The sequence below is a fragment of the Nesoenas mayeri genome (genome assembly GCF_963082525.1).
Source record: "Nesoenas mayeri genome assembly, chromosome: 2".
In the NCBI taxonomy this organism is placed as follows: domain Eukaryota; kingdom Metazoa; phylum Chordata; class Aves; order Columbiformes; family Columbidae; genus Nesoenas; species Nesoenas mayeri.
Window position 1 is genome coordinate 2,696,715 of NC_137543.1, and position 22,470 is coordinate 2,719,184.

Below are 22,470 nucleotides of genomic sequence, written 5' to 3' on the forward strand. Positions count from 1 at the left end.
GGAATGACACACAGCTCACGTCCCCGGTGTGAACGAGGTGTAAAATAACTCCTTGCTCTTTTTAGGTAAGGAGGGATGAGCTGGGTGATGGGGAGGGACCTTCCTACCGTCCTGGGACCGGCTCCTGGCATCCTCCGTGGGGAAGGGAGCGTGTCCCAGCTTGGAAGCTGCTCGGGAGGGTTTTTTTTTCCTTTATTGGCACCATCTTGGAGCTGTGGAACCAGCTGTAGTGTCACGTTAGTTGGGCTCGGAGGAGGGCGGCAAGGCTGGGGCCAAGCCAAAACCAGCGGGGGCATCTCCGAGCCGTCCCTGCTCCCCGTTCTCTCCGTCTCCTCTTCTCCTCTGCTCCATCTGCAGAGTCCAGCATCTCCGTGAGCAAAGAATCAGCTGGGGAGTGAGAAGTTCCAGCTGAATCCAAGCTGGGTCCTGGGAAATTTGAGATACAGGGCAGCCAGGGATGGAGCGTGGAGATCCTCCGTGTGCAGCTCTGTTTCACCCCAGCCTCTCCCATCCCACCTGATGCCATTCCCAGCATTGCCAAGCGGGATAATGTTACTTTTCTTTATTTGTTTTCCCACGTGCTCCTGCAGGAATGATCCAGCTCAGCTCCACGATGACGGCGAAATGCCCGGACCATCCAGCACGGAGCAAGAAGTGAAGTTCTGGAAAAAGGCGAACACCTCACCGACCAGTTGGCTGCGAAAGCTGCCGTCCTTCATCTCCCTCCAGTCCTCATCCTCTCCCGGTGACCAAGGCTGCAAGGAGGAGAAAGACGAGGATGAATTGGAGGATGAACAAGGTAAGAAGCGCTCGCTTTGGTTTTGCTCACACGTGCTCCGGGCTGTTCTGATTCACAGAGCAGGAGAGTTATTCCCCCGTTGGGTTTTGGTGGGATTGGTGTTTCTTGTGAGTTGCCAAACCAGTTACGCTGGGAGCTCTAACTGGGATTTGTATCACGCGAGGACATGAGCTGCTGGTTTTGCTCCTGAAACCACACACAGTAGGATTTTGTCCCCATCTTTTGTCATCAGCTCCGTCTTCCTTATCCTATAAATTATCCAATGATAGACGCACAGAAGGACCTCTGGACAATTTCTGGACCATCCATCCAGATGTGAAATAGCTTCAAAGATTTGAAATAAAAACATCCCTGGTGGGAAATGGGATGGGGTGTTTGCAGATGGCAAGTTCAGAGGAAGAGCTGTGTTAATCTGAGATCATCATTAAAAAGTGGGGGAAGAGGCTTTGGAAATCAGTAAAATTTCTGGAAAATGCAGCTTTAGGATGAGCAAAACTTCTTACAAACACGTGAGAGCAAACAGTTTCTGCCTTAACATTGTTTTTTGACTTTTGGAAAAGTTCAGGGAAATGTTTCAACTGTTTCAAACTGAGCTGACCGTGGGGGAAAAAACCAAATCAAACAGGGCAAAATTGTTGAAAGGATAAGAAGAAATGTCTTTGTTTCCCTGCAAAGCGGCTTGTGGGGGAGATCAGCTGCATTTCTGCTTCTCCAACATTTTCCTTGGTTCCTCCTCTCCTATTTCAGCTCCCACATGGGAGCTTTAATCACCAGCAACTCTGTGGGAAGGGACAGGACTTTGGGACACATCAGGGATGCATCCTCAGGAGCAGAGGTGATGGAGATGGAAAGGCACAGATTGTACCTGGTCCTTCCCAGTGCTGGGTGGGAGATTTTTAGCCGGATGATATTTCATGTTTTCATTTCCCAGCCTTTGCTGGAGGGATGTGCAGCAGCTGCATCTCCTGAGCACAATCATAGAAAAGGGGACAACATGTGGCTCAGAAACCCAAATATTTTGTGTCATTAAGGATGAAATCTCCACTTGGGATGCTGGAGCATCCCGATCCATCTTCACTCCGACCGAGCGTGCAGCTGGAGCAGGATCCCACTGGAGAAGGGATGAATCCAGCACCAAAAGCCACGCTGGCATCTGTAAGCGGGTACTGAGGATCTACAAGGCTTTGCCTGGCTCAACCGCAAAGTACTTCGAGCCTGGGAGGGCTGAGATGCCTTAACGGTGTCGGGAAGAAAATTCCCAGGATTAGCAACATATTTCTGAAGTCACGGGCGAGCGATTGCGCTGTCGAACCGCGGTGCGGTGGAGACGGCGAGGGACCGTTCCGGCTGGGAAAGCTCTTCTCTGTGACACGGGATGAAGCGCTCAGCTCCCCTTTCCAGGGATTTCTTCCCACTGTGTGCCTCCCTCCTTCTCTCTCCTTGGCCCCAGTTCAACTCTCTTTTGATCTCGGCGGTGGGGCCGGGGAAGTGTTCCCAAAGCAGCGACTTAATCAGGTTGTTTTTATCACTGCGATGAAGATGAAGCAATTAATCCGCATACAAGAAAGCTGTCGAAACGCCTTGGGTTGTGCTTGGCAGCCTGGAGTAACTTGGTCGAGAGGGCAGAGGCATCGTCCTGGCCGTGCACGAGTCTCTTTCCTCTTAACTCTGATTTGCACGTACTGGGAAGGATGATTTCCAGGTGTTTTGGGTGGGAGGTTGAGTAGGAGGAGCTGGTTCAGTCCAAAGATGTTGGGAGGAAGGTTGTGGAGAGCTGGCGAGTATGGGGTCGGGAAACACATCCCTCTGTGCTCCTTTACCCAGGGAGCACGTAGCATCGGGAAAATAGACACTGGAGGATCCATAGGAAAGGAAAACTGGACAGGAATTGCAGTAGATTGTAAAATCATCTTATCATAAAGCCATTTCCCTGCCAAGGGGACGCAGTGATTGTATGTGGTGAATCCGAGCGTGAGGATGCTCTTCAGCGCCTGTATCCGATGCTGAGGTGCGCTCCGTAATTAAAGTCTCATCTCAATACACACAAACGAAGGGGCTCAGGGGCCACAGTAGCAGCTGGACACCCCCATGACCTAATGGGAGAAAGGAAACCCTGGCTGCTAATGAACTATCATCCCGAAATGGCGCAGGATGGGACTGTGGATGCTGCTAGGGGAGTTTTAGATTGGGTCAAGCATTGGAACAGGCTGCTTAGAGCAGTGGTGGAGTCACTATCCCTGGAAGGGTTGAACAGATGAGGAGATGAGGTTCTTAGGGACATGATTTAGTGCCAGTGTTGGGTTCACAGTTGGACTCGATGATCTTGAGGGTCTTTTCTAACCAAAATGATTCTATGGTGGCCAAAAATCACCAGGACTGGTGCTTATAAGCTTGAAGTCTTGTTCTGAGCTGAGCCGAGGTCAGGATGAGACCTTGCGAAGCTGATGGGTTTTGGGGGTCTGCGCCTTCCCCGCTCCCACCGTCGTGCCAGAGATAATATTGAGTTTCTGCTTGTAAAGCTTGAAGGTGACACGCAAATTGTCAGGGTTGTAAATAAGGAGGAGGACAGGTTATTATTACGGAGTGATCTGAATTGCTTGGTTAAACGGTCACCATTTGAGAAAATGCCCTTTTAATACTGGTAAATGCAGGAGGAACGAAGAAAAACAGCGGCACCGTGTGTGGGAGGGATGGAGAGAGGGGGTTTGGAGATGACCTTTAAGGACCAATATGGACAATAACATCAACTTGGGGCGTCTGGTTGGGGGTTGCAGCCTGGGGATGTAGAAAAAGGGGACTGGAAAGGGTTGATATGGTTTACAGGCATGATGTTGAGCTGCTGTCCTCCCGTAGGAAGGGTTCTCAGCCTGCAAGAGGTTGTAATTTAAGGTCGGAGGAGTAATTTGGGGGCACCGGTGCTTTCTGAGCATCCTCTGAAAAGCCCATCCATGCGACACGGGGAGGTCAAACCGCTTCCAGCCAAGTGTTCTGGCTGTCATGTGTGGGCTTGGTGGCATCTCATCCTTCACCTCCTTGTGTTCTCCATCCAAGAGGGCAGAGCCAGAGGGAACTCGGGCTCCCCTACCCCTCCGACACCCGTTTCCAGGTAATGGGCTTTTCCATATTTCACCTTCCAGTTAAATAGCTTGCGCTGGAGCCTAACTGGCCTCCCCGCGCTAATTGTAAGCAAGCGCACCAATGCAAACCATTCCAATCGAGTGCTAATTTAATTAGAAAGCACCCATTTTAGTTAATTTGTTCGAGAAGATCACTGAAAACTCCTGGAGAGAACAGATGTTCCCCTCTCCCCCGATGAACATTCAGGGGTTTGTAAATGGCTCCACTCAGCCTTGTTTAGGAGAGAAAAGAGGATTTTATAGCTGCAAACGACCCTTTCTGTAAACATTTTACAGCTCTCTGCACGTTTGAGTGACGATAAACCCCTAGCAACTCGGCGGGCTGCAAATTTGCGACCATACGGCTATCATTTTATTGTCATATTTCACGGTCGTAACGTTAATGGAAGATGCTCGCTACAGTCTTTTTTAACGGCTCCGCTGAGCACGCTCAAAAACGCTTTGGCTTTGGAAGAATTCGTGGAGGTGCAAACGCTTCTGGGTTTGTTTACCGCTTTCACTTCTGGAGGAATAACTTTGGAAATATAAATCTCCTCCCCTTCTCCACCCTGTGCTTGAGAGATGCCCACAACAGGGCATGAGACTGTAGGGATGGGCAACCCTTTGGTGCCAGATCTTGGAGCAGCCAACCCCGACCTCTGGAATTTAAAAGAAAACTGGTGCTTCCAACCCTTCAGGTGGATGCGGCCGGTCTCACTTGGCTGTGCTGAGGGTCCCAAAGCATCCCCTTTACAGGCTCGGGGAAGAGTGGGTGGAAAGCTGCCCAGTGGAAAAGGACCTGGTGGTGTTGATCAGCAGTGGCTAAAAGTGAACCAGCCTGTGCCCAGGTGGCCAAGAGGACCACCAGTATTTTGGCTTGAAGCACCACCACTGTGGCCAGCAGGACCAGGGCAGTAACCATCTCCTGTACTGGGCACTGATGAGGCCAAACCTCAAATCCTGGGGTCAATTTTGGGCCCCTCAAACCAAAAAAGTCCTTGAGGTGCTGGAGCGAATTGAGAGAAGGGAACGGAGCTGGTGAGGGGCTGGAGCACAAGTGTGATGGGAGCGGCTGAGGGACCTGGGGGGTTCACCTGGAGAACAGGAGCTGAGGGGAGACCTTCTGATCTCTGAACTGCCTGAAAGGAGGTTGGAGCCAGGGGGGCTCGGGCTCTGCTCCCCAGGAACAAGCGCCAGGAGCAGAGGAAATGGCCTCAAGTTGCGCCAGGGGAGGTTGAGGTTGGATCCGGGGAACAATTTCTTCCCCAAAGGGCTGTGGGGCATTGGAACAGGCTGTCCAGGGCAGTGCTAGAGTCACCATCCCTGGAGGGTTGGACATGCGGAGATGAGGTTCTCAGGGACATGGGGCAGTGCCAGGGGTGGGTTATAGTTGGACTCAATGATCTTGAGGGTCTTTTCCAATCAAAATGATTCTATGATCCCGCTGCTGGTGGGCTCTGCCCTCACCGGCCCCTGACCGACTCACTCTCCATCGGACATGCAGGGAGAGTTTAATTAATGAGCATCCAAACCCTTTCATAACTGAATTAACAAATCTCTACTAGAATTGCTTTTTTCAGTGTAAATATCTTATCGAGCTGCAGGTAGCGGGCTGCACCTATCCCTGGAGCAGGACAACGCGTATCAGGCTAATTAGTTTCCTGTTAATGGGCTGGATCTGCCTGGGTCATTAGCAATTGTGTCTTCTCCTCCTGAGTCAGCAGGTCCTTATGTGTTTGAGTGCTTTTTGGTGGGGGTCCCTGCAGTGGGGGAGGTTTAGGTTGTTTTCATCCACCCTGGATATTGGTTTCAAACATCTTCTTGGTCATGGTTCTTCCTTCCCATCTCAGAGAGATGGGCTGGTACTTGGGCTGGTGGACCTCACCAGGGGGACTCCTTGGTGGACCCTAGCCCATTCCTCTGCAGCAATGACTTAGATCTGGTGGCCCTTGTCTTCATCCCTCCATCCCTCCATCTCCTCCATCCCCTCCATCCCCTCCTTCTCCATCCCCTACAAAAGCCCTGATCCTGCAGGACACCATCAGGCTTTAGGGTGCTACAGATAACACAGGTGTTTCTGAAGGTTGGGGCTGGATCTCCTCATGTCTCGGTGGTTCTGAGAAGGTCCAAAAGTCAGAAACTTCACCACCATTTAATTTCCATATTACAAATTGGCCTATTTAGTTGAAACTTCCAGTAAACCAAACGAGTGCTTTGATTTTTTGTAATTGAGCTCTCATTCTGACTCGAAATCGTCATTTCTTACCCCACAAAAGTCAGCTGAAGATTTACTTTCTGCCTGGACCAGGCTACCTGCCCATCTCCAGTCCTCTTTCGTCAGTGATTTGCAGGCAATTTTCAGACCCGTCAAGTCTCATTCCTTTGCCAGGACTGAAATCTGCTGCATTCATATGAATTTTTCACCCATTTTTGGGTCTCATCCACCTGTGATGATGGGTCTGGAGACCAGAGCTTTTAGACTTTGCTGAGAATTTCTGAAAACCCATCTCTTTCAAACTGCCACCACTGGGCAGCCTTGTTGTCCCTTCCCTGAGTTGTTTAGTGACCTGAAAACTAGAGATAGAAGAGCTCTCCGAGGCGGTGAAATCCTGTCTTCTTCTGGATAATGATCATGATGAGGTACATGAGGTTCATGATGATGGTAGATTAGGTTCTTAGGGACATGGTTTAGTGCCAGTGTTGGGTTAATGGTTGGACTCGATGTTCTTGAGGGTCTCTTCCAACCAAAATGATTCTATAAGCTCCAGCTCACCAGTAAAGACCACATGTGGTCTTCACCCTATGTCGTCATGGTCACCATGTACCACCAGACCACAAATAATCTCTGCCATGCCCTCAACCCAACAAAGACCCTTTTCCCACTGTTGCAGCTCATGGCTGGTTTTCTGGTGACTGTTTTCCTCAAAAAAAGAAGGAATTAAGGAGAAGAGACATGGAAAGGACTTCCCAGCAGAGATGTCCAGCTCTACAAACATGACAGGAGATGGACACCACCAAGTGGTGGTGGAACATCTCCTCCAGCACATTCCCCCTTCAGATTTCATTATTAGGAAGGAAGAAAACATCTGAGCGTTTTTTCTTGTGGACAAAGCTTCTCCTGACATCCCAGCCTTGATGTTTCCCTCACCTGAGGGGCAAAAGCTCTGGGTGATAGAGCAGCTGGGTGAGGTTTTGGTGCACGTTGTCTCACCAGGTGAATTTAGTGCCAGATCCATCATCCCCCCTGCTGCTTTTTCCATGTGAAAAGTGATTTGCGGAAAAATTCTGGGGCTTAACCATTGTTCCATCCTGCCTTTTGTTCTTGGGCTTGATTAAAAAATAATTATTATTTTAATTCATTAAAAAAAAGGCATCTCCCAACCCAAGTTTCTCCAGGAGGTGACTCAGCCAAGCGCTTTTGCTGTGAAAAAATAAGCCATTTTCAACAAAGATTTGACGAAAGTGGCTGAGAAGGGGTTAAGGGTTATTTTTCCTTTGGGAATGGGGGGGCGGGGGAAAGTGAGTTTTGGAATTTTGGGGAATTTGGAGGATTTCCTTGTGGTGTTGAACATCGAGGATCCGTTGGGGACATGCTGGGATGCATCTCGTTGCTCCGAGCCACGGGGTGATAATTCTTGTTGTATTAATAACCAGAACATTGACCATCCGGCTGTTAAAACTCCTGCTAATTGCAGCCGCCTCGTTAGCCTGTTTTCCTTTGGGAAATGGGATTTTTTGTTTCGTTTTAGGCCATTTTACACAGGGATGGCTGCAAAGCCCCTTTCTTAAGCCCAGCTGGATGCAGGAAAGGATAAAATCCCCCAGGTAGCATCAGGAGAGTGATGGAGACCAAACATCCCATCAGTCGGAAAGCTGGTAGGGAAGGAAAAATATCAAAATAACCATTTTTCCCTCCGGGAAAGCTTTTTATGGCTGGAAATGAACCATCCGCTTGTGCATCCCCTGTTTTTGGGTCTGGGGCATCTTCCACATTGACATGGGGCATCTCCAGTTACATTCAACCTTCACAGTTTTGGGCACAAAAAGCAATATTTAAATCCTCGAAAATGCGGAGCGGTGGGAAGGGAGAGGATGTGGGGACAAGAACCAGACCCATGTCCTTTTACCCCCCCCATCCGAGGAGATTCACAGAATCACAGAATCCCAGGATGTCGGGGGTTGGAGGGACCTGGAAAGCTCATCCAGTGCAATCCCCCCATGGAGCAGGAACACCCAGATGAGGTTACACAGGAAGGTGTCCAGGCGGGTTGGAATGTCTGCACAGAAGGAGACTCCACAACCTCCCTGGGCAGCCTGGGCCAGGCTCTGACACCCTCACCATGAACAAGTTTCTTCTCATATTTAAGTGGAACCTCTTGTGTTCCAGTTTGAACCCATTACCCCTTGTCCTGTCACTGGTTGCCACCGAGAAGAGCCTGGCTCCATCCTCCTGACACTCACCCTTTATATATCTGTAAACATGAATGAGGTCACCCCTCAGTGTCCTCTTGTCCAGCTCCAGAGCCCCAGCTCCCTCAGCCTTTCCTCACAGGGGAGATGCTCCACTCCCTTCAGCATCTTGGTGGCTGCGCTGGACTCTCTGCAGCAGTTCCCTGTCCTGCTGGAACTGAGGGGCCACAGCTGGACACAAGATTCCAGGTGTGGTCTCCCCAGGGCAGAGCAGAGGGGCAGGAGAACCTCTCTGACCCACTGACCACCTCCTTCTAACCCACCCCAGGTCCCATTGGCTTCCTGGCCACAAGGGCCCAGTGCTGGCTCATGGTCACCCTGCTGTCCCCAGGACCCCCAGGTGTCTTTCCCCTACACTGCTCTCTAATAGGTCATTCCCTACCTTTAAATCCTTTTAAATCCCCCTTATATCAGCATCTGGACGAAACGAATTTTATTTTAACTTTCAAGTGCAGATGGAGCCACCGGACCCGGCAGCGTCTGGGGGAAAACCAGGTGTTATTGAAAAATATAATGGTGCCACCTGAAGCGTGATTTACTGCCCTGTCCGCTCCTCGGACTTGATAATATATTTCTATTAGATTTCACTCTTTTCCCTTCCTTCCCCTCGCCGAGAGTGGCAAGTTTCTCCGTCTGCCTGACACTTTCTTAGGTTTAGGCAAAATAAATGTTGATTTTCATCAAGAGGAAGAGCACTGGAAATCCTCATTCTCTGGCGAGGTTGACAAGCTCAGCAAAAGCCGCTCGGTTTTTCGACGGAGAGCTTGTGATCCAGCCCCGGTTCTTCTCCTTCGGAAGCAGTTCAATCATTGTAATGAAAAAAAAAAAAAGAGGGGGGATTTTTGTTTCTTTCTTTTGTTTTTTAGCCTGGCTTTTGCTAACTAGAAATTATATACCTGGTTGCTGGAAGATGGATTGTTTGGCTGCTGAAATGCAGAGCGGAAACGAGGGGGGAATGGAGCACAGACAACGACCCAAGATGGATCACGCCATTTGTAGGATCTCCCATGCACAAAAAGCAGAAGATATGTTTTCCTTTGCTGGGGTGGCTTAAGTGACACCCCCTTTTTCTCCAGGTCCCCCCCTGAATTTCATTCTCCTTTCCTTGGGATGAAGCATCCGCTGCTCGGTCCTTTCCAGGAGCAGCATCTCCCTCCATCCGAGGTGAGAAACTGCACCGGTTTAGTCCTTTTACAACCTATTTTGGGTTGATTTCATCATTACCCTCTTCAATTGTTTCAGCAATACCTTCCAAATCAAGCGTGGATGCTCTAAAAGCATCTTGGCTCCGTACAACCCCATACCAGAGTCGGGAAGCTAATGACGGTTGATTTAAAAAAATCACCTTTTTTTTTATCCTCTTAGAAATAAAAAATCGATATTTCCACTTCTATAATTATATTTGCTTTGCATTGCAAAGCATGGATTTCGCAACGCTGCTTGGATATTAGTTAATGAAGTTTCCTCGGGGGGGAAATTGAGCTGTTTCCACTGTTCTTGTCAGACCGAGGCCACAATCACGAAGGAGGAAAATGCCGGTTTTTAAGCCCTAATTCCAGCGACCAGGCTGAGATTTGGAAATTCCAAGCTGGAAAAAAACATCTGGATCGATGCCAAAAGGGATCAGCTGGAAAATCCAGAGCGTTCTCAGCATCCAAGTGGGGTTTGATGGCTGTTTGCTCGGTGTTGCTGTTCCCCAAAGCCGAATTTGTCGCGTCGCCAGTGACTAATAGCCCAGCCCGTGGTGGCTGCTGATGTATGGGTGTTATATTAAGGGTGGAAAGGTGCTAAATGAGCCCTCTTTATTTTACATAAATTAACTCCAAAGCGATGTATCACTGCCATGGCACCTCCAACGCCGAGAGAGTTTGTTTGCCCAAGTTCCAAAGTGAAAGAAAAACTCTTGGTGACTCCTCGTCGTCAAATGCTGCTTGAGGTCCCTCACCCGTCCGGCTTCAAAACCTTCTCCTTTGGGTTTTCGAGGCTGCTGGAAGGTGCCTGTGGTCTCATCACCACATTGGGCGTCATTGTTTGGGATGTATAAAGACCAAGTGCCACTGCTGGGTTTGTGCAAGAACATGAGCAAGATGTGTGGTGGATTCTCTCCATCTTCTCCACCTCCTGACCTTCTCCACCTCTTCTAATCCCAAGCAGGAGAAGACGTTTCCCACTAAAATTCATCATTCAACAAGCTGTGAGTCCTTTTTTTTTTTGGAAAACCTTCTCCTTTTCGCATCCTCATTCATTTTGGTGTCTTCTCCTCGCCCAAGTGGCCACCACGCTCCTGCCCACCCCTCAATATATTCATAAATGATTTGGACGAGGGAATAGAGTGACTGTCAGCAAGTTTGCTGGTGACACCAAGCTGGGAGGAGTGGGTGACGCTGGAAGCTGTGCTGCCATCAGAGACCTGGACAGGCTGAGAGTTGGGCAGGGAAAAATGTAATGAAATAGAACAAGGGCAAGTGTAGAGTCTTGAATCTGGGCAGGAACAACCCCAGGTTCCAGTGTAAGTTGGGGAATGACCTATTAGAGAGCAGTGTAGGGGAAAGGGACCTGGGGATCCTGGGGACAGCAGGGTGACCATGAGCCAGCACTGGGCCCTTGTGGCCAGGAAGCCAATGGGACCTGGGGTGGGTTAGAAGGGGGTGGTCAGTAGGTCAGAGAAGTTCTCCTGCCCCTCTACTCTGCCCTGGGGAGACCATACGTGAAATCTTGCGTCCAGTTGTGGCCCCTCAGTTCCAGCAGGACAGGGAACTGCTGGAGGGAGTCCAGCGCAGCCACCAAGATGCTGAAGGGAGTGGAGCATCTCCCGTGTGAGGAAAGGCTGAGGGAACTGAGGCTCTGGAGCTGGACAAGAGGACACTGAGGGGGGACTCATTCATGTTTACAGATATATAAAGGGGCAGTGTCAGGAGGATGGAGCCAGGCTCTTCTCGGTGACAACCAGTGACAGGACAAGGGGCAATGGGTTCAAACTGGAACACAAGAGGTTCCACTTAAATATGAGAAGAAACTTGTTCATGGTGAGGGTGTCAGAGCCTGGTCCAGGCTGCCCAGGGAGGTTGTGGAGTCTCCTTCTGTGCAGACATTCCAACCCACCTGGACACCTTCCTGTGTCACCTCATCTGGGTGTTCCTGCTCCATGGGGGGATTGCACTGGATGAACTTTCCAGGTCCCTTCCAGTCCCTGACATTCTGTGATTCTGTGGTTCAGTCTGGTAGGTAGAACCCCATAACCACCTCTCCGTGCCCTTCAGGGAGAGAAAACAGGAGAAACTCTGCACAAGGACACATCCAGTGTTATGGTTGAAATCAAGGAGGACTTCACACCATCCACCCTGGTCCGTGGGATGTGCCTGGACTCATCCTGCAATGAGGTCACCTCCCAGAGGTGACACTTTGTGGTGTTTTGGCTTTGTCCAACCATCCAGGACCCTCTTTGAGGGAGGCCCAGTGTTCCAACAAGCAGAAATCATCACCCAGAGCATCTTCAGGGAGATGATGGAAAAGTTTGGTCCCCCAAATTAACCTCTTGTTTGCCAGTGCTCTGCTCTTCCCTGCTCCAACCCAACCCCGCCACAGGTCGTGATGCTACCATTGGAAGGTTTGGCTACTTTTTATTTTCCTTGTTTTGTGTTTAACTTGGGGGTTTTGTGGCAAACACTGTTGTGGTAGGAAGGAACCTGTGAACGTCCTGCGCTACTTGCTGGAGATGAGGATGCTCAGGGATTTGGGCAACCGGCCACCTCCATCTCAGCCGTGGTGATGTGGAAAGTCATCTCCAGGCTTGCAGAGAGACACATCCCCACCCCAAAGGGACCAAATCTGCACCAAAAGGCTGAGGAAAGGATGTGGGACAACACAACCAGGCTGAGCACAGCACCGGGCACACGTGTCCCCACCATCGTGCTGGCAGGACGGAGGGGGAGCCCCAACCATCGCTATGGGCTTCAGGATGGGAGGCCCAGGATGCAATTAGTTGGGTTTATTTCTTTTTCCTCCGTTTATTCACTAATTAATCCTTCTCATCGGTGGCATCGTGCGCTCTGGGGCAGCTTTTACACCCTTTTTCCAGCTGTTCAATCACGAAGCACCGGGGTTGCGTGCGGGATGATCTCGAGATGCTCCCGCACCCGCATCCCAATGGGTTTCCTCGGTGACCTGAGCCAACCACAATGAGTTTATCCTCTTCTTTTTCTTTCCGCCCCACAGGCAGCACCAAACGGAAGAGAACTTTGGCGCCGGACCCCGAAAACACCCGTCTGGAGGAGGGTGGCCGAGGTGGGTGCTCTTGGGGTTGGGTGATGCCGGGTTGAACAACCACCCGCATCCCCAGTCCCCATCGCGGGTGCATTAACCCAACTGTGACCACACAAGGAGAAGCCCGAGGGGTGTCCAGATGTTTGTCACCCACCTCCCACCATCACCTTTCCCTTTCCTCCAGGCAAACAGCTGCAGATCAAGCCCCGTTTGTGAGCACGACCCGACCCCGCGGCGGCCGATCAGCTCAGGAACCGCAGAGCCGGGCACCACCTGGCACCTACCTCAGGACGCAGCGGCCGGACGCGACACCTTCGTTTCATTTTGTTTTTCGGGGACGCTTTCTTTTTGGCGAGGAGCCGCGTGGCAACGTGGGGAAACACCACCCATTCCCCCAGGGAAGTAGTTTTGTTTGAAATGTCTTAATTTGCCAATAAATTCTCTTTTCGCCCGGTTTATTGAAGGCAAGCTCATCGGGTGCTCGCGGGGTTGGGAAGATGCTCAGATCCCCACTGATCCTCTTGGAGATCGCAGCTCACTGTGAGGTGACATGGGGACTTGAGGAGCTTTAATGCCATCAGGCGACTTGCCCACATCCAGGTCAGACGCTGTATTGGGGACAAGTGGTGACAAGTCACCATGCTGGGATGTAATGGGGTGTAAAGCCCCCGTGCGGATCATCCGCCATCTCCCCGTGCTGGGACCCCCCTGCATCATCCATCCCTCTTCATCCTCTTGGTTTTAGGAGGAGGTTTCTCGTGTGCCAAGAGCATGCCTAGTGGAAACATGGAGCTCCCACCAAACGCTCCAGCAGCACGTCGGGGTCCCCCATGGCCACTTGCACCCCAACCCCCACCTCTCCCCATCCCAGCAGGTTTTGGTCTCCCTTGAGAGTCCCAAACCGGCTCTTTTTGTGGGTTTTTTAGGGGTCACTCCAACCACAAGCAGGATTGTGCCAAACTGAGCACTGTTGACCAGCACAATGGGGTTTTGCATCCATGGGTACGATTTCCAGAGGGATTTTTGGGGTGGGGGATGCCGTTCCCCTACACAGACACAATTTTGGGGAACAGCTGCAGATCTCCCCTTGCCAAGAGATGCCGAGAAGCAGGAACGGTGGGATTTGCTCCTTGACCGCAGCATCTTCAGGGATAAGGCATCAGCAGGGACACAGGTGGGTGCGGGGTCTCCCTGGTGACCTGAGTGTCCCTGCCGGGGGGTGGGTGACGGAGCCACCACAATGCTCAGATAAACCAGTTTCATTCATTCCTCTCACCTCCCTGGGTTCCTGCGACTGAACCAGCAACGGGGGGTGGGTTTAGTGCCACTTGGAGACCACTTTGGGGTGTCACATCCCCAGTGTCCCCCCAACCATAGCAGGTCCCCCCACCCCGGGCTGCATTCATACCCCTGCGTGTGTCCAACGAGCCGTTTTTTGATAGAAATGTCATAGTCCTCGTTGATATTAAATGTCTTTTATTAACTGGTGTGTTTTGATATGTAAATAAAGAGTTTCTTCCCCAGGTCAGAGGGTGGCTTTGCTTTCCTTTCTCAACAATATGGCACAACCATCCCCTCGAGGAGCTGCTAATGCGGTAGAGAAGCTGCTCTACCCCCCAAATCTTTCAGGATTTTTAATTATTATAACTTTCCCACCCCTAATCCCAGAAAGGATGTTTCTTCCTAACAAAATCTCACTTAAATTCACTAACAAACACCCCAGAGATGATGCTGCAAGTCCCCGGGGATGGGATGACGGTGACCGGGACCTTCGGTGCTTCCCACACCCGCGGCTCCATAACGAGCAGGTTAACGGGGATTAATCCTCACACTGCACTAATTAACCGAAGCAATGAGTAACTCGCTGAGAGCCGCGGCTCCACCGCCCCTTCCCGAGGCTCCCTTCCCGGGGAGGATTGTAATTTATTGCCGGCTGTCGTTAAATCACTGCTTGGGGGTGATTAATTTTCTGAGCGGGGATAAACGCGTCCCCTGGAGTGGTTTTGCTGAGTCCTGACAGGTTCCTCACCCCCGGCAGCCACGGCGATGGGCTCCGATGGGAGGTTTCTCCATCCTCCCCGTGAAGATGGAGACGGTGGGTACACGGTGGGGCTGTCCCAGTGTCCCCATGGAAAGGACGTTCCCAGGTGGGGGGGTTCCTTGGCTCTAGGGTTGGTGACACGGGGCAGCGTTTTTGGAGGGCACCGTAAACATTTCTTGGAAAACCCTCCTGCGGCGGGTGCTGCTGGCACAAGCTCTTGGTCCCCCGCCGGGGCAGCAGGTGACGAGGTGGCATCACTTTTCTGCCTGTCATCAGGGTGACTGTCCCCTGCCCTCCTTGATGTCCATAGCAGGTCCCACCGCAGGCACCAGCTGCTTTGTGTGATTTTTTTCCCCCTATCGTAATGATTTCTGGCACTGAATTTGTGCTGTGGATGCTGGTGAAGCATCGCCAGCTCATGGGTGCGTCATGGTAGGTGTTCTTGGGGACATTGTTTAGTGAGAGTGTTGGGTTAACAGCTGGACTTGGTCTTATAGAATCATTTTAGTTGGAAGAGACGCTTGAGATCATCAAATCCAACCCTAGTACTAAACCATGTCCCTAAGAACCTTGAAGGTCTCTTCCAACCCAAATTACCATGGTGTGATCTTGAGGGGCTCTTCCATCTAAAATGATTCTATTATTCTATAAGATCATCGAGTCCAACCGTTAACCCAACACCGTCACTTACCAACGTCCCCAAGAACCTCATCACCATGGGGTGATGTCCCCACAAGGACTCCCCAAACCAGCAGCACCCACCATCAACCAACTGGGGAAACTGAGGCAGCACCCAGCCCTGCTTGAAGGGTTAAAGGGACAGACGAGCTGCCCCGCTCTAAAAGCGAACGGTGACGCCATCCCACTGCCATCTCGGCGGCCACCAACCTGGTTATGTCACTCGACCGCCTGTGAGTAAACTTAGATGACCGACCCCGGCGTTTGGCGTGGCGGGGAGGGCTGGGGACATGCCACAGGGCCCGGCCGCGCTCCCCGGGCCATGTCACTGTACCCAGCCACCCCGCTAAAAATACCCAAAGGGGGTGTCATGGGCGAGCGACGGCCCCGTTGGAGCCCGGCCCGGTCCTAATCCCTTGGTGGCTCTTGTCCCATCGTGGGTGGCAGCTGCTGGTGGGGGTCGGGTGCCCCCAAGGTGTGAGGAGCTCTAGGGATGGATGCGGTGCCAGGGGTAGGGAGGTGGCACCGCATCCTAGACCCCCCGTCCCATAGCAGGACCCCAACCTCCCACCACACAGCGATGCTGCGTTTGGAGGTCACAAAATTAAGCGAATAGGGGTTAGAAACACCTAATGAAAAGTGGATTTGGTTGCAAAAATGGCCTTTTTGTCCCCTTCTCTGCCCTCCCTTCAAGCTAGGGAGTGTCCTGTTGTCCCCTTGCAGTCACCAATATGGGGTATCTGTGTCCCAGGCTGTCCTATATGGGACAATCTTCAGTGTCACTGAGGTCCCAGGGGACACACATAGGGCCATTAATTTGCCCCAAATAATCCCTGCTTTTGAACTGTCGGCACAGTGTCCTCCAAGTCCCCAAGTGGAGGTGGCTGTCAGTTGGGCGAGAGGACTGTCACCCCCTGTGGGGACCAGGATGGGATGTAGTGGGACCTGGGTCACATCCTGGGGACAATCCTGGTCCCCCAGGGGTGTTGCTGGGTGGCGGGTGGGTGTCATTGGCCTCAGTGGGGTGAAGTTGGTCGTCCCTTGGGGTTCGGTGGGACAACTCCATGGTCACCACCCCGTGCCTCAGTTTCCCCTCCAACACCTTGGTGTAGGGCACAGCTGTGGCCATGCTGTTGAAACTGGTCCAGTCTCAGCAGATCCAGCTCTGGTGCATGTGGCTGCTCCCCAACCACCAATAACCAAAAAAAGACCTAAAAAAATCTGAAATATATGTGTATATATATATATATACATATATATATATATATATATATGGCTTTTTGCAAGGGTGGTGAGCCTTCCTCGTGCACCATGAATGATGCTGCGCTGGGGAAAACAGAGATGGGGAAGGGGATTCCATGGTGCCTCAGTGAGATGGTGTGAAAAACGATTTGATCAATAGGGATCAATAATGCCCGTTTTGGGTCTTTCTTGTGTTTTTTGGGGGGAGGAAATTAACATTTCTTTTACATTTTAACTCCGCCCCTTGCTCAGCCCGGCTTGGGCCCAGGGTGGTCGGTAGGGGCTGCGGGGGTGAAGCCGCTGCGACCGGGGATGCCCTGGGGATGCAGGGGGGTCCCCGGGACCCCGCTCCCCCCTCACCTCGGAGCGGCCGCTTTGCAGCTCCGACCCCTCTCCCCGCGGAGATTGACAGCTGCCCCGGGGCGTTGCCATGGGGATATGCAAATCGATACGGATGATCGCGGCGCTGATAGGCTGAAAGCGACTGGACACGCCCCGAGAGGTGGGGCCGTGGTGAGTTTATTCCTATATATAAGGGCTCGGGTTCCATTCAGTTTCTCGGTAGCAGCGGCGGCGGCAGCGCCGGGAACGGGCGGGGAGCGGCTCCCGCCCCCGGGCACCGTGTCTGAGGAGGAGGAAGGGCAGCAGAAGGCTCGTAGCCCGGGGAGGTGGGGCCGGGGCAGGTGCCAGGGGAGGCAGGAAGGGGCGGGCAGGGCGCTGCCTGTTCCTCGTCATTGGGAATCAGCCGCAGGCAGCGGCAACAACCCGGCCCCGCTGAGTCGTGCTGGAGAAGTGTCCGGTCCCGCATCCACGGGGCTCCGCTTCCCCCGGCAGCGGGGAGAGCAGCCAGAGCGCTGCGAGGATCCCGGAGTCCGGCTGCAGCTCGGAGCCGAGCACCGGAGGAGGCTCCAGCACCGAAACCCAATCTCAAACCCTTGCGGAGCCCCGGACCGAAGCCCCGACGGAGGAGTCCGCTTGCAGCCCGGAGCGGAGTCCCGCAGGAGCGCCCGGGAGCCCAACTGAACCCCGCACTGAAGCCCCATCGGAGGCTCCCGGAGCTCGGCTGAACCCCGCAGCGAAGCCCGGTCGGCGGGTCCTGGAGCCGGGTTGAACCCCGCAGCGAAGCCCGCTCGGAGGGTCCCGAGGCCGAACTGAACGCCGTGGCAAAGTCCGCTCGGAGGGTCCCGGAGCCGAACTGAACGCCGTGGCAAAGTCCACTCGGAGGGTCCCGGAGCCGAACTGAACGCCGTGGCAAAGCCCGCTCGGAGGGTCCCGGGACAGAACTGAACGCCATAGCGAAGCCCCGTCGGAGAGTCCCGGGGCAGACCTGAGCGCCGTGGCAAAGCCCGCTCGGAGGGTCCCGGAGCCGAACTGAACGCCGTAGCGAAGCCCGCTCGGAGGGTCCCGGGGCAGAACTGAACGCCGTAGCGAAGCCCGCTCGGAGGGTCCCGGGGCAGAGCTGAACGTCGTAGCAAAACCCGGTCGGGACAGCCGGTTGCACTTCAGCCAGAGCCTCCGTAACCCGCTCGGAGGAGTCTCCCGGAGCCCTCGGGACCCCCAAGCCTCGGTGAGCGGCGTTACCCGGGGGAATCACCCCCCGGTTCCTCCATGGACTGAGATGGCCTCGGAGCTGGCCATGAGCGCGGAACTGCCCACCAGCCCCCTCGCCATCGAATACGTGAACGATTTCGACTTGATGAAGTTCGAAGTGAAGAAAGAACCGGCGGAGGCGGAGCGGCTGTGCCACCGGCTGCCCGCCGGTTCTCTCTCCTCCACCCCGCTCAGCACGCCCTGCTCCTCCGTGCCTTCCTCGCCCAGTTTCTGCGCTCCCAGCCCCGGTGGGCAACCGGCTCCTGGTCCTCCAACAACCACAGCGTCCTCCCTGGGCTCCAAACCTCAGCTGGAGGAGCTGTACTGGATGTCGGGTTACCAGCATCACCTCAATCCCGAAGCTCTCAACCTGACACCGGAGGACGCGGTGGAAGCGTTGATCGGTGCCCCTCACCATCATCATCATCACCATCAAGCTTACGAGTCTTTCCGACCTCAGCCTTTCGGCGGTGAGGAGTTACCGCCGGCCGCCCATCATCACCCCGGCCATCACCATCATCATCATCACCACCTGCGCTTGGAGGACCGCTTCTCCGACGACCAGTTGGTGAGTATGTCGGTACGGGAGCTGAACCGGCAGCTGCGGGGGTTCAGCAAGGAGGAGGTGATTCGCCTCAAGCAGAAGAGGAGGACCTTGAAGAACCGAGGCTACGCTCAGTCCTGCCGCTACAAGCGGGTCCAGCAGCGGCACATCTTGGAGAATGAGAAATGTCAACTTCAGAGCCAAGTGGAGCAACTCAAGCAGGAGGTGACCCGTTTGGCCAAGGAAAGGGATCTGTACAAAGAAAAATACGAGAAATTAGCCGGCCGGGGTTTCCCGAGGGAACCCTCCCCATCCGCCGCCCCTAAACCCGCCGCTGACTTCTTCATGTGAGCCCCGGGGTGGGGGGTGGAGGGGTCCCCCCTTTTTTTTCCCCCCCCTCACCCCACGTGGGGAAAGCAAACCCTCTGCTTGTATAAAAATATATTATTATTATTTTGTTTTCCTCCCCTGACATTTTTGGGGAGGGCGGACCTGGAGCCAGCCTGCATGCGGGACGTGTACGGCGCTTCCCACCCCCCCAAACCCCGGGAGCATCAGCGCCATCCAGGTGGCTTCTTCCTCCCCCCCCTCCTCCTCCTCTTCCTCCCCCTTTATCCTGCGTGTTTTACCCCCAATTCGATTTGTATTGGGTTTTACGGGGGGTCCCCGGCAGCGCTGCGCTTTGCCCGGCCCCGCACCCCCCTCTCGGCCGGCAAATCTGAGCCACATTTAACTTATTCACCCTTGTAAATATGTAGAAATTAGTCAGTTTTCTGCCTTTTTTTTTTTTCTTTTCCTTGAGCCTATATTTTGCTTGGTGATTTACGAACAAAAAATCCTTTAGAAAACGAGAAAAAAAAATACACGAGTCTTAAAAGTTTGTATGTAATAGCATGCAAATAATATCCGAGTTAATTTAACGATGTTGGGAAGAAGCCGAATGCACTATATACAGGAATCAATTGGGTTAAATAATACTGTTTTATAGAGATTTAAAATTATCTATGCTCTTAAAAATAGTGGCGGGGGGGAGAGGTAACAATTCTAGGGTGACCTGAGAGGCGATATAGTAATATATGGACTGCAAACGGTTGGCTGCTATCTCACTATGCACCAGATTTATTTATTAACCCTCGGGAAACGGAGTATTATTTTAACCTCGGTGTTGAAAGATGGGAAGAAAATGCACATTCTTGCGCAGAATAATAGACAATAATTTGTGCAATTGTGTTTGGAGCGAAAGCGCGAAGGAGAAGGTGGTTTTGTTTTTTTAACGAATTGCTTATTTAAAAAAGAAAAACGATAAAAAAATTAATCTTGGGGAGGGGAAAAAAAAGGGTCTTTGAACAAAGCGAGCTTGGGAGCCTGGTGCATTTTAGGTACTGATCGTGCGAAGCGTTTTTAACGACCTGTTGTTTCGATTTGTGACGGTTTTAACGATGTTGCATCAAGATAAAAAACAACTTATATTCAACTAGAGCTTGGGTCGGGTTTTTCTCTCTCAACCCGGGGGGGATCCCACAGCGTCACGTTTTCGTTTGGGGGGTTGTTGCTGCTTCCTTTGGGTTCCTGGTACGGATGCGAAACCCTTCCCGAGCTCCGTAGGGATGAATCCCGCGTCGCCCGTCGCTCCATCACTTGCGAACCCGGGACCACCATTTGCTCTACACCGCCGAACTCTGACTTTTCACTTTTTCTACCTTTTCTTTCCTTTTTAAATTTCCTTTTTAATTATTTTTTAAGCTGGGTATTGTGTGTTTTTATTTTTTCTCCTTCTAAATTATTTTATAATTTAATTTTCCTCCCCAAGACACCCAGAGACCTTCATCCCCACAGCCGCTGAAAAGTCACTTTGGATCCAATTTGCTCTCAGCTCCTTTGACATCGCCCCGATGAGCTGCCCCCTTAATGTTTTAATTGGTAAAACAAATTACTTTCCTTTCTCCTTTTTGCCTTCTCCCTTTTGAGTTTTTACTTAAAGGAGGGTGGAGGAAAAAATAACCCCCAAACTAAACGCGTGCATTATCTAAAACAAAACTTTAGGGTTGGTATTTTTACACTTTTTGGGACTGTTTGCAGGGTTTTGTGTCCCCGGCCACTCTTTGTGCTGCCCCGCTCGCAGATCTCCCCGATCGCCCTGGGTTTGGGGGGGTAATTTGAGCCCTTGGTTCTATATATTCCTAATTATGCTATATCTTTATATATATATTTTTAAGGGTTTGTTTCCTCCTGTATTTTTGCACGGACATGACCGGGAGCTGCCCCAGCACGTTGACTGCGATGTGTTTCCTCCATAAATCACCTCCATAAATTAGGCTGATGTAACCCCCCCAGGCCCTGGGATTTTGGGGATGTCTGTGTCCCCAGAACCTCTTGCTCTGTCTCCTCTGCACCCTCGACCTCATCCCTCTGGTTTTTTTCCCCTTTTTGGACTTATTGCCATTTTATTGTGTCCAGAAGGTTTTTTGAGCAACCCGAGTTCTACCCGACTCTGTTTTTGGGATGGGACCGGGATGCAGGGAGGGACCCTTGTCCCATGATGGATGCACCAGAGCTGGGTACAAATTGGGATTTGGGGGGGGAGGGTTACCCCTTATTCCTATTTTAATTTAGACCCAGGGAAGTTTGGTAAACCCTTCTCTACATAAAATAACCCATCCTGTTGCCTGCGCAGTGTCTTGCAGGACATCACCTCTCCTTGTTTTGTTTTTTTGAGGGGGTGAATTGCAGCTTCTCAGTGTGTTACTCCCCAACTTTTTGTCCCAACATCCCCATCCTCGGCTCATTTTAATTTCCTTTTTTAGAGTGGGGGAAGCGCTTCCAGCTGCTCACCCCATGAAAAAATGGAGTTCGGGGAGGAAAATAAAGGGTTTGAGGCCAGCGCTTTCCCCAAACCATCCCGAAGACCTTGTTTCCCCTACATATATTTGGATCTCACTCCGGTCCATGCTCCCCTTGGGCTTGTCCCGTGTGTCCCCTTTCCCATCCATGGTGGGGCTGAGTGGAGCAGCAGAGCCGACTGTGCGAGATTTTTGGGGGGTTTGACATGATGCTCCATGATATCTTTCCACCACATCAGCTGAGCAAAGGGAGCTATTTGGGGCTGAGAATGCCTGATTTTTATTTTTATTTATTTTATATTATTTTTTCACCCCTTGCCTTGGTCCCCAACACTACTCAGCCCTTCCATCCAGTTCTCCTTTGATTTATATTCTACTTTTTCACGCTGCAGCAAGGTGGGGAAGGCACAACCTGGGTCCCCCCATGTTGCTACAGCAGGAGCAGATTATTTTGGCGACTGCGGTGTCACCCTTTCCTCTTCATCCTTCACCTTCCCAGGGCAACTTTGAACAGAGATGTGACCTCCAACTCCTTGCAATGCTGTAACTTTTAACCATTATTTTTATTTTTATTTATTTTGTTCTACACTGATTTATTGCTTTACCAGCACCTCCTGGAAATCCCCTCAAGCAAGGGAATGGAGCGGGGAACAAGGTGTTATTGCCGTGAGTTAACGGTGAATACTCCACAGAAAGATCTGGGGAGTCCAGGGCACTTGCACCCTTTTGCTTTACTTGCCCCCTGCCCCCTCACAGTCTTGGGGTGCATTTGGGGACCCCCAAGTCACCCTTATCACCTCAAATTGCTCCTTGGGGGGCTGTCCTGGGTCTATCCCTCATTCTATTTAGTGAATAAAGAATAAAAACTAAAGCGGTTTATGCCCCAA

The 22,470-nt window shown here is 51.9% G+C and overlaps 2 protein-coding genes across 3 annotated transcripts in view; both read left to right on the forward strand.

Annotated features, from left to right (window-relative positions):
• Nucleotides 1-13,510, forward strand: part of ZC3H3 (zinc finger CCCH-type containing 3) — a 193,782-nt gene extending 180,272 nt beyond the window's left edge. For both annotated transcript variants that reach the window (XM_080339233.1, XM_080339234.1), the window contains exons 11-13: nucleotides 591-799; nucleotides 12,601-12,669; nucleotides 12,833-13,510. In XM_080339233.1, coding sequence (XP_080195359.1) covers nucleotides 591-799; nucleotides 12,601-12,669; nucleotides 12,833-12,864 — 310 coding nt within the window. In that variant the 3' untranslated portion in view covers nucleotides 12,865-13,510. The remainder of the gene's footprint in view (nucleotides 1-590; nucleotides 800-12,600; nucleotides 12,670-12,832) is intronic.
• A 4,717-nt stretch (nucleotides 13,511-18,227) lies between these two features.
• MAFA (MAF bZIP transcription factor A) lies at nucleotides 18,228-19,094 on the forward strand (the record flags this gene model as incomplete). Its single annotated transcript, XM_080340584.1, has 1 exon — nucleotides 18,228-19,094. One exon carries the CDS (start codon nucleotides 18,228-18,230, stop codon nucleotides 19,092-19,094), a length of 867 nt encoding a protein of 288 aa, XP_080196710.1.
• Nucleotides 19,095-22,470: the final 3,376 nt, after the last annotated feature.